Source organism: Salvelinus fontinalis, chromosome 8 (assembly GCF_029448725.1).
Source record: "Salvelinus fontinalis isolate EN_2023a chromosome 8, ASM2944872v1, whole genome shotgun sequence".
Taxonomy (NCBI): domain Eukaryota; kingdom Metazoa; phylum Chordata; class Actinopteri; order Salmoniformes; family Salmonidae; genus Salvelinus; species Salvelinus fontinalis.
Window position 1 is genome coordinate 12,498,438 of NC_074672.1, and position 12,208 is coordinate 12,510,645.

At 40.1% G+C, this 12,208-nt stretch overlaps 1 protein-coding gene across 1 annotated transcript; it reads left to right on the forward strand.

Annotated features, from left to right (window-relative positions):
* On the forward strand, window positions 1–4,727 carry LOC129860304 (homeobox protein Hox-C12a). The gene is made up of 2 exons (XM_055930627.1): window positions 1–616; window positions 1,577–4,727. The coding sequence occupies exons 1-2, from the start codon at window positions 1–3 to the stop codon at window positions 1,813–1,815; spliced, it is 855 nt and encodes a 284-aa protein (XP_055786602.1). The 3' UTR covers window positions 1,816–4,727.
* The last annotated feature ends 7,481 nt before the right edge of the window (window positions 4,728–12,208 follow it).

The window sequence follows — 12,208 nt, forward strand, 5'->3', positions numbered from 1 at the left end:
ATGGGCGAGCATAATCTTCTTAATCCCGGGTTTGTGGGACCTTTGGTAAACATCCACACTGGAGACACTTTTTACTTTCCGAATTTCAGAGCCTCGGGGGGACAACTGGCGGGGCTACCGTCTCTCCCCTACCCGAGAAGGGACAATGTTTGCTCCCTCCCGTGGAACCCATCGGAGCCGTGCAATGGATACTCTCAATCCTACTTTAGCAGCCCCGTATCTATTAACCCTTCTTTCAACCGGTCGTGTGAAATTACTCGACCGGAGGAGGGTAAATGTTATTATAGCAACGGCAGCGCAAGCAACAGAGAGAGCTGTTCCGGTGGTGGCGGGAGCAGCCTAAAACGAGAGGATAGGGCGAGGGACACATCATCATCCATAACATCTGATCACGGTATGCACACTGGCATGGGCAGCAACAACAGTGGTGCCTTTTCCAAGTATGATTATGGGACCGAGCAACTCACTCAAGACCCGCAGTCCTGCCTATCTCTGGAATCCGATTCCAACTCCTCGCTTCTAAACGAGGGCAGCAAACCGTCCTCCAGCGACCCTCAGACCCTGGTGTCACCGGGAAACCACACCGTCCACTCGGGCAACATAACTGCAGGCGGAGGTGGGTCCCATTTTCATTCATCCAGACACTGTTATGTGAAATTAGAAATCCCAAAGATGCTTGTTTATTATCAAATGACTCGTACTAGTTCAGCATAGCCAGGGATTTGTTGTAGACTAGGTATTCCTAATCATGATGCTCATCACATTGTTTTGATTTTTGTCTGCAGGCGACTTGACTTGCATGTTGGACAAACGCTGCTAGGGGTTTGGGGTTGCCATACAATGTTCCATCGTTCTTCAAGTGTTTGTGTACGGTTACTGATAGAACCAACCAGAAGGCTATATATAGACTGAAGACCATTTTAGTACACGGTCTTAGGTCTTACTGTCCTGTCTCAAGAGTCAGAGACAAAAAAATCTGAATAACCTAATCGATGTGAAAGTATCAGTTCAGTCTATTTGGATCATATAGCTTGTTAGAACGTGTCTATTACGCACAGATTACGCACACAAATGAGTACAGTGATTTAAAGAGGTAATGCGCTGTGGATGACTGCATCGAATAGAGAGGGGTTTCGTTTTAATGACTCGTAAACTCAATTAATATCTGTCGCTGTGTACAATAAGGAGTCGTTTAATATGCCTGGAAACGGGTAAATAAGTAGGGGAATTTGCAAGGAAAGGTTTAGGCCTAATTATCACGTTAATGCAGCTTTAACTGCGTCAGTAAAACTTCATGTGACACAAACTACTGTAAATTAGTGGTCCCTTTTGACTTTATGTATAAACACGACAAGAAGGACACAGAGAATTCCAGCTGCTGCTTCTGAACAAACATGCCCCATATCATTGAATGAGATTTAGACATAGACTGCAGACCAAAACAAGTCAAGTGTAACACAACAGGTTGTGTGTATGTGCACAGCACAGGAAGTCAGATTGTAAGGAGAGTATCCCCTCCCCTTGGAGGTGACCGTGAGCGTAATTTGTAGACCTAACTGTTGTATGCTCCCTCCAGGTGCCCCGTGGTATCCGATGCACAGCCGGACCCGAAAGAAACGCAAGCCCTACTCCAAGCTCCAACTGGCCGAATTGGAGGGCGAGTTCATGCTGAATGAATTCATCACCAGACAGCGGCGGAGGGAGCTCTCTGACCGCCTCAACCTCAGCGACCAACAGGTTAAAATCTGGTTCCAGAACCGGCGTATGAAGAAGAAGAGACTGATGATGAGGGAGCAAGCTTTGTCCTTCTTTTAGAATTAGCAGAGATGCAGCAGCATACGGAGAATCGATTGATGGGCAGTATTTCTCCTGTCTGCAATTGCTATAAATGCATGCAAGCACCTAGCCTACTCTCACTCCATCTCTATCACACAGGAGGTACAAAAGGATCAGGGAGGTATTTGAGGTGTAGGTCCCAAAGAAAACGACCAAGTGATACTGCTGCCATAACTTAGAATCTCTGCAGAGTTGTGCCAGATAGTACTTCCTGTATAGTGTTATGGTAAACCACTTATACAGACGTTTATACACTTGTGAGATGATATTCTTGCGTCCCCCGCCGGATAGGCCTAAAGGATAGAATTAGTGCATGGTGTCCTAGACTCTGGTAAGTTCCCAAGCCCTTAAAAATGAATAATTGATTCTGATAAATTACTTATAACCGCGTAATAGTCATATGGCCAGTGAATATGAATTTGAAAACTAAATGAACTAAATGAAAAGCAATGTAGCCTAATAAGCAAATGAGGCCAGAGTGAGAGATTAACCCGTAATCAAACCAATTCTCCAATGTAGACCTAACTGAATCATCTTTAGGCGCATTCATTGTCACTGACAGTGTAGATTGGTTAAGATGGAGGACATTTCCAGTTGTTTAATATCTCCCAAAGTTCACTTGTAAGTGATGCGAAATACAATACCCTTATCTACTTTTCGTGGTCTCCGCCACGTGTTTGGGCACGGAGTCAGACTCCAAGACGCACATCAGAGGATCTTAGAGATAGCTAAAACTCTAAATCCATGCCAGCCTCTTTATGAATGCAGCGCATTGAACTATTATTTTCCATGAATTCGTTCATGTGCTGACAACTTTTTCTAAATAGTTTCCTTTTTTTATCGCCTCTCTCCTCATCTCCCCCTCTGAGCCAACCGCCTCTCATAACATTGGTGTTCACTCTTAGAAAAAAAGGATCCAAAAGGGTTATTCGGCTGGTCCCCATAGTATAGGGGACTGGAAAAGTCTCAACGGGTCCTTAGGACGTCCCAACTCTGACGTCACCCCATTGAAGTTGAAATTTAAAACGGTTAAGATAGGGTTTAAGGTTAGAGTTAGGGTTTGGTAAGAGTTATGATTGAGGTAAGGGTAACCTTTTACTGCAGTGGGCTAAATCAGGGTCACACACAGTGTTTCGTGGTAGTCTTAAACAAATCTGCTTTGAAACAAAAGTATACACCACACACATGGATTTTTTTGTGCTTAAATGTAACCTTTATTTAACTAGTCAAGTCAGTTAAGAACAAATTCTTATTTAGAATAACGACCTACACCGATCAAACCCGGTTGTGATACAGCCTGGATTCGAACCAGGATGTCTGTAGTAACACCTCAAGCACTGAGATGCAGTGCCTTAGACCGCTGCGCCACTCGGGGGCCCAATGGGCTTACAAAAAGAAGACACGTGTACCATGTCAGATAAAGAGTTTAAATATATTACATTTTTGGTTTCCTAATATTACACTTTATATAAATCACAGAAGACTGAAATATAACAAAACCGTTTGACGTAGAAACACCGGATTTTGGGCGTTTTTTTAATGAATAATGCTAATTAATTATGAACTTATTAAAAATAATAATTACATTCCACCCATGAGGCTACTAGGTCATTTGACTGCAGGGAAGCTTATGGTTAGGGTATAGGGTAGGATTCCAGGTAGAACCATTTTTTGTTCCGTGTCGAACCCTTTTGGGCTCCATGTAGAACCGTCTGTGGAATGGAACCCAGGTGGAATTGAAAGTGTTGTACTTGGAACCAAAATGGGTTTTTCAAAGGGTTCTCCTATGGGGACAGGCGAATAACCCTTTTACCTTCTAGACAGCAGCTTTTTTGCTAAGAGTGTTGGATCAGAACATATGAGGTTGCTGTTTAAGCGAGGTTTTGTGTTGGCTGCTATCAAAGAAAGATAGTTCTCATAGCTGTGCTGACAATTATTATTAAATTAGTATTCCACAAGACAGTTGCTGGATTTCCTTATGGTAATAACAAACTGAGGCGCATGTGTTCTATGTATAAATGCAAATCCCATATACACTCAATAAGCGTTGTGTACCTGATAACGGTTACTGATAGAAAAGCGCACATTTGAAATAGGCATAATTGAAGGTAGATATAAACTTGAGTGAAAAATAAGCATTGTGGAAAGAATTATCGTATTATAAACATACATGAGATACACAATCTAAACGCAGTGTGTTCTCCTTTAACATCTGGACAGCACACTGTATTATATTGAATGGATTAAAACCTATAAATGGCGCTGAAAGATACTTGCAGCATGTTAGTGATTATGTGAAATATAACAAATGGTTAATAGATAAACGATTTCTCTGGCCCTATGAACTTTCAAAGTAGAAACGACTGAAAGATTTAAAGAAATGTCGTTGCATTTTAAGGCAAGTAAGTATGAAACCTTTATTATGAAAGTATTTATGCTTATTATTATTATATTATTATTATAGTATTGGTCGGAGTTGCTGACTATTATTTGTTCTGTGCTTGCTATTCGCTATGTTCTATGTCTCTTACCTCATAACGTGTATCAAATTGTAAAAGTATGGAAATTATGTGATATGATGCTATTTACATCCTATTTGAGGATACCTTATCTCAATGTAATAGTGTCTTCTGTTAACGTTCCGTTATTTCGTCCTGTAGATTTCAATCTCGCATTCCATTATTTGCGGTTGTAAGGGGATATGAAATGACGTGGTTATATAAAATGATATGGTACTATTTACATGCTATTTCAGGATACCCTGTCCTCAGTGTAACCGTGTTTTATGTTATTGTTCTCTTGTACAATATTGCATTCCCTTATTTGCGCTTGTGAGGGCTGCGTAAAACCTTTTATTGTATAAAAGTAATAATGACATGAATGTATCTATGTATGAGTAAGTTTTCTAATAAACAGAATCTTTAAAAAATATATAATTGGTCTTACCGTCATCATTATGCTGTGATTTTAAATACTGTATTATGATGTAATGGTACAACATTTGAGTCACATTTGAGCATTACGCACACGGATATTGCGTTGAATAAACGAAATAATTCTACAATATACCTTTACTTTATTTCCCTTTTTCTTCTAAAAGAAACATTCTGAAGTTCAGTAAGTTGAATATAGCTCACTCATCTAAATATTAGGCTATAAACAATCCTTGCAGTACAAAAGCCAGGTTGTCAATGTAGCTGAAACGCTAAACAGTGACTCGAACACACAATTACCCTTTAAATCAGTCATATGCTTACATTCCAGTTATAATATCCTGAAACTAATACTTGGCTGGCTATTTTGATTGTGGTTAACCTACATGCGGTGTCAACAAACGTACGATTACTGTGGTCCGCAAAATCATTATTTAGGTCAAATTGATGGGGTATGAACAAGTGGCCTAAATAGCCCGCTTGTTTGGGATTTTAAAACAATACGAGCACTCGCTATATGGAAAAGACAGTTAAAAATAAAATATAGAGTTCGCATTGTAAATATCAACCAAATAACTCTCAAACATAATTATTTTTGCAAATAAAAACCTATTGGGAATTAAGGCCTTGTCACATTAAATTGTCGGCTTGTGTTTTTTCTGAGTTGAGATCAGTTGTTGGCATTTCAGTGAACTGTAGCAGACCGGCTCCAGCGACCGACTCGTGGCACCAGCCAAGCGGTCTGAGTTAGTCCCTGTATGACCAAAACACATTCATCATACGCTGCTGCCACTTATGCCTTTTCCAATAGCTTACTAGCCTGTGTTGAAATAAGTATTTCACCAATAACTTGTGCGTGAACATGCATTCGTTGAGAATTTGGAAGACCGCACATTTTAATCATAATCACAATGAGGTGTTACTAGAAAACGTCGCCATATTCACTATCCCTTTCAGCTTCATTTCTTTCTTCTGTCATATTCTTCTTGTGATTTTGCCCTTTTAACTAACCTACACTCCAATGTGTGTATGTATAGTTTCTACGGTCAAGATATTGAGAGGTGCGTTAAGTCATCAATGGAGAGATGCATTGCACCATAATGCCTTTACCACACGCTCCAGCACCAGCCTCTGGACTTGCTTATAGATAAAGTGAATAAAGAAAAAAGAGAGAGAGAAAGAAAGAGAGCATATATTGCGTACTACTGTCGCAACTAGCAATCATCTGAATAATTGTTCAGATGATACAAGTTTTCGAATATTTCATACAAATCATACAAATTATGGAGAAGGCATGGTGGAAATATGTGCATTTTTATGCACAAGGCAAAGCAATATAATGCTCCTGATTTGTGGTTGCACATGCAGTCTATAATAGTCTAAACGTGTTAGATTATAGAAGCGAATGCATGCACATCTTTTAAATGTCTAATCGATTCGGATTACATTGTGTGTTTGTACTCATTGGAGTTCAATATCAAGCGCCTTTGCGCAGAGATCACGCAGATAATATCCCTGCAGTTTCAATGTTGAACGCTTCTTTGATGTGTGACAATATATAATATATTGTATTGCTAAAAATATGAGTTGTGTTACTGGACCAATGTTAGCCTAGTACTACATAGTATTTTTAATTCGAATGATATAAGTATTGTGTATGTTATGTAATATATACATTTTGTCAGGATATTGTGTAGAATATGCCCTCATTTCAAAACAATTGTTAGTTATTTGTATCTTAGCAAATAGAGTACAGCAAATAGCCTTTTATTTTTCTCTCCGTGTTATTTTCCCTTTTCCAAAACACATATTCGACGTTGGGTTAGGTTATAGGCCCTCTAGTACATTGCGTAAGGGCTACTTCTAGTGTTATAAACGTGCTTTTACGCATATGTCTACACATGCAATGAAAGCCAAGAAAGGTTTATTGTGCCGAGCCAAGTAAGCCTTGCGATGAAAAAGAGTCACTCTTGAGGATTATAGAGCCTTCAAAATATTGTGGTTATGACACCGAAGGACCAATTTCTTAAAGCACATTTAGTAGATCTTCGTGTGGGCCTACTATAGATATGTTGGCTGCATGCGCAGCGATCTTAACAATGGCCTTGTTTAATGCTCCTGGGCGCTTTTGACTTTGAGACTGTCTAAATCTGTTTATGGTGGCTTGACTCCCTTCCCGGCCCGTCTCAAAGGTCAGTGAGCTGCACCCGTGCATGCCCTTCACAGAGAACTTCACCACAGATAGCCATGTGGTCAAGTAGGCCCCCGGCCCGGCCACCTTTCTCTCAGTCTCTCTCATACCGTTTATGGCACCGAGCTTGTTAGAGAGATGGAAATGAGTGAGAAATGGGCAATAGTGTTTCCATGCACCCAACTGTGTGTGTGTGTGTGTGTGTGTGTGTGTGTGTGTGTGTGTGTGTGTGTGTGTGTGTGTGTGTGTGTGTGTGTGTGTGTGTGTGTGTGTGTGTGTGTGTGTGTGTGTGTGCGTGTGCGTGTGCGTGTGTGTGTGTGCATGCGCGTATGAGTGTACTTAAACAAGGTCTGCTTATATTATCCATAATGATATGTTACATTGTTGATTGGTGAAAAGAGACGGCTCCGTCAGTGTGTATAACGACCATAGTAGTATGAACATCTTTATGCTAATTCTAATTATAGCCTAATAGTAATGAGCTAATAAGAAAAGCCTAATACTTATACTGCCAATGCAAATATACCACTACTAGGCCTACTAATAATCATACTAATAATAGGAACATAATTTATAGAAGTAATTGTCACAAAATAAAAAAAAACATTTGAGGACGAATCCGAGGACGCATCAGAAAACGCTGTTCATTTAGACCCACATAAATGCTTGGCGTTTCAGCATGCGTACCAGTAGGCCCCCTATTAACGTTTCTTGGAGAGACTTTTTCTTGTCTGAATCCTTTAGTCCAGACAAACAAACACTGTGATTACTAAACCTGAACAGCGTATTCGCAGCTAATTTTTAAAATTTGTAACCGGCATATACCACTCACTGTTATGTGGCATGGCATGATGGTATGTGTTACCTTGTTCAATCGACAACAGGATTTTGATCTGCTAAAGCTCCACAGTGTGTAGGCCTATTTGTTATTTGTCTAAAACTACGCACGCACAACCTTTTTAGAGGCCTATGCACAGTTGTGGGGAGGGTTCTATAGCTTCTCCTCAGCCCCACTCCCCTCACTCCCCTGATACGTGTGGGCGGGAGCAGTGCACACATTGAAGGTCAAGTTAGTATGCACCTTATATGGATCCCTAGTGCACTAACAGACTGACTGACTGACTTACTGGGTGCAATAGAAAACTGTGAATTGTCTCAGACTGGGAAGACAACAAAAACAACCGTCTAGCTAGTTTCCTGTCTTGTCTTTTGTTGTACTTGCCATTGGTAAAATGCATTGATCACCATGGATAATTTGCTTACTTTGAGCTCTTCTGAACTTCTTTCAGTTAAGCCCTGTTAGCCTTGTAGTTAGTTGTGCAGCAGAAATTGGCACAGATTGATTCCGTGCTTAATTTGCGACTCTGGTATATACAGACGATGCATTGTCTTATATGTGAGGTAATGAAATAGGACTAGACTATACTACTTCTGGGAAAATACAGTATAGGGCTACTTTACAAAATAATCTTTCATTTGGGCAATATGCAACATTCGAGCACCAGGCATATGTCGCCTGAATGTTATTTAAGTGTTGTGTAAGTCAATATGCCTAGGCATGCACTTTAGTGCTGCAAGCCTAGCTCATATCTGCGCTGTGCGTTGTTCAGTGCTCAGTGTTTAGAGTTCAATGCTCCGTTGCCTTTTGTTTCTAAAGAAAGGCGGGACTTGGATACCCGTGCACAGACCTAGTTAGCTCACTGATCAACACAGCCACGACCTCCTTTTTTTGCTAAATTAAATACTTTGGCATGCCAATGTTACATTTGATATATGCGTCGCGCAACATAAAGATAAACACATATATGGAAATCGTCGAGCTTTGCCATTGTGTGTGAACTCTTACTGCATGGGAAATGACGTTGATGAAACTAGTTTTGACTCGAAAGGTTAGGTGAAAAACTCGGAATGGGAAAGCCATATGGCAAATGGGATCCATGGTTATTAACAAATACATAATAAAAGGGGTTTGCTATGCTAATTCATCGTTTTAAACAATAGCACAACAATAAAGTAAAAAATAAAAGTAGGCCTAGAAGACCTAAGTCAAATGTAATTATAGCAATAACTTAAATGGGAAAACAGGCACTACACTGGCAACATGAAATAGTTTCATTTGAATGCGTTTTGGTATCGATTAGACCTGCAGAAATTAAACTCTTTGGTTATGGTTGTTGTTTCTTTGATGTAATGTATTCCATTTCAGACACACATCTAAGGTAATTTAGACATGTTTGTTTGTTCGCAATATACACTATACATACAAAAGTACGAAGAGCTCATTGACTTTCAACGTGGCACGGCCATAGGATGCCACCTTTCCAACAAATCAGTTCGTCATATTTCTGCCCTGCTTGAGCTGCCCCAGTCAACTGTAAGTGACGTTATTTTGAAGTGGAAACGTCAGGAACTGCTAAGCCGTGAAGTGATAGGTCACACAAGCTCACAGAATGGGACCACCAAGTGTTAAAGTGCGTAGCGCGTAAAATCGTATGTCCTCTCTCGGGTGCAACACTCACTACCGAGATCCAAACTGCCTCTGGAAGCATCAGCAAAATAACTGTTTGTCGAGAGCTTCATGAAATGGGTTTCCATGGCTGAGCAGCCGCACACAAGCCTAAGATCACCATGCGCAATGCCAAGCGTTGGCTGGAGAGGTGTAAAGCTAGCCGCCATTGCTGGCTGAAGAGGTGTAAAGCTAGCCACCATTGCACTCTGGAGCAATGGAAACGCGTTATCTGAATTGATGAATCACCCTTTACCATCTGGCAGTAGAAGAGCAAATTTGGGTTCTGCGGATGCCAGGGGAATTCTACCTGCCCGAATGCATAGTGCCAACTGTAAGTTTGGTGGAGGAGGAATAATGGTCTGGGGCTGTTTTACATGGTTCGGGCTAGGCCCCTTAGTTACAGTGAAGGGAAATCTTAATGCTACAGCATTCAATGACATTCTAGACAATTCTGTGCGTCCAACTTTGTGGCAAAAGTTTGGGGAAGGCCCTTTCCTGTTCCAGCATGACAATACCCCCATGCACAAAGCAAGGTCCATACAGAGATGGTTTGTTGAGATCGGTGTGGAAGAACTTAACTGGCCTGCACAGAGCTCTGACCTCAACTCCGTCGAACACCTTTGGGATGAATTGTAACGCCGACTGCGAGCCAGTCCTAATCGCCCAACATCAGTGCCCGACCTCAGCAATGCACGTGTGGCTGAATCGAAGCAAGTCCCAGCAGCAATTTTCCAACATCTAGTGGAAAGCCTTCCCAGAGGAGTGGAGGCTGTTGTATCAGCAAAGGGGGACCAACTCCATATTAATGGCCATGTTTTTGGAATGAAATATTCGACGAGCAGGTGCCTACATACTTTTGGTCATGTACTGTATTAATCTGTACACATTTTGCAATAAGATTTAATTATTTATGCAAAATAAAGCCTCAATCATATGATACTTGTTGTTTATAATATAGCCTACAAACTAGTCAAAATGTTTAATTCAGTGTGAATGATTTATGTATTTAGAACTTCTGAAAAATATTGACTTTAAAAACATGCTAATTTTAAAAAAAACTTTCGACATAGCCAACAGCCGTTTGTGGGAAGGAATGTTTTTTTTAATGTAGGTGCAAAATAATACATGGAGGATTTATAACTGTTTACGAACAGTTATAAAACTGTTTATAAATATAGTCTGTTTTGGTCTCATCATTTGGTCTCATAATGAGCCGTAGTATAGTTAGGCCTGCTATTATTGCATTTTTATTTAATTTTAATGAATGTTCAAAAGTAGGCCAAACGTTAGTTGGTTTTGTTTTGGGGATGCCGACTGCACTGTGCCTCGCTGCAGTAAAAACAAGTTGACCAGTCAATAACATTTACCATGAGCAGAAAAATACATCACAGGATAAATAGGATGGCCACCTGTGGTCACAAAATAACCAGCCAATATGTGTGAAATAATTTGACACTTTCACAGAATTGATGAGGATATTTTATTGAGCGCACTAATGTAAAATGCTTTTGTCAAACCCACCAAATTATTGTGTGTAAAATATTACTTTGTGCGAAAAATAATGCAAAGCTGTTTAAATATCCAAGCAAGGGAAATCATTTAACTTAAATGCATATATTCTATCTTTGTGATGAGAGGACTAATCAACGGCCTATTGTTTATCAATCTTTGTGCTCCTAAATTCCAGAAATAGACTCTGGGGAGTCCGTTTAACAGCGTTTATATCATCTGATCTTGTAACCTATACTGGTTCTCAGTGCAGATGCTTTCACGCTATGTACGTTCACTGAGACCTCAGTAAAAACAAGGGCCTTTCTTGTTGCGCTTGAAACTGTTAGCAGCTTATACAACCACGTTTAACAGCCCGACTTACATCCAATTAAATGTATCTAGGCCATGAGGGGACAGTAACATGATTACACACGCTTCGAACATTTAGCCCTGGCTTCAGACCGCTTTAATTTGAGGCGGGCCAGGCAGGCCGCGCGCGCCTCTCAACAGGAAAACGTTGCCTTCCTTCCGTTTTGGTGCTTAGTGACAAGACAATGTCTGCGTCTGGAGATGGTGCATCTGTTTGAAATAAAACAGGAGCAAAAATATGGATGATAAAATTATTCACGGCATAGTCTGTCCCCGAATAGCAAAGGAATAGGGTTGTTTTTGAATTACGGTGGCATTTGGGCCTGAGCATTTTGGAAATAAATCTACTTCATTTGTCTAGATTTGTATTTATTGAAATGTATTTGGTTAGGCATACATATTCCCATTCTAAATCAACTAACATGGTAGCTTAATTACATTTTAAACTATTTGTACCATTCTGATAACATTGTTCCCTAAGAGTAGTAACACCAATGATGGTACCACCGGTGAGACATTTTATGTACATTTGGATTTTCTGAAATGGAGGCCACAAATGTTAAAATCTAAGGTACTCAACCTTTTAAAAATAATTGACTAAAGTGATATGATTAATAATTTTGCTCACAAAGTTATTTCCTTTCATTTAAATTGACTAACACCAAGTTACACTTTGGATTTAGAGACCAAATGATCAATGGAATCGTCAAATGTATAACATACTAAAAGGTCGTGATTTGCTAATAATTATATATAGTAGGCCACTCCCACGATAAGTTTGCCACTGGAGAGAATGCTCAAGGTCTGTGTATATCTTTGTAAACAGTGATGTTCAAGGCAGCAACACACTGACATCAAACTGAGTAACACATTATAGGT

Bases quoted from the DNA above. Each gene is read 5' to 3' on its own strand.
- LOC129860304 (XM_055930627.1), top strand. From the start codon at position 1: ATGGGCGAGCATAATCTTCTTAATCCCGGGTTTGTGGGACCTTTGGTA. The intron at 617-1,576 runs GTGGGTCCCATT...TGCTCCCTCCAG, and splicing joins CAACATAACTGCAGGCGGAG to GTGCCCCGTGGTATCCGATG.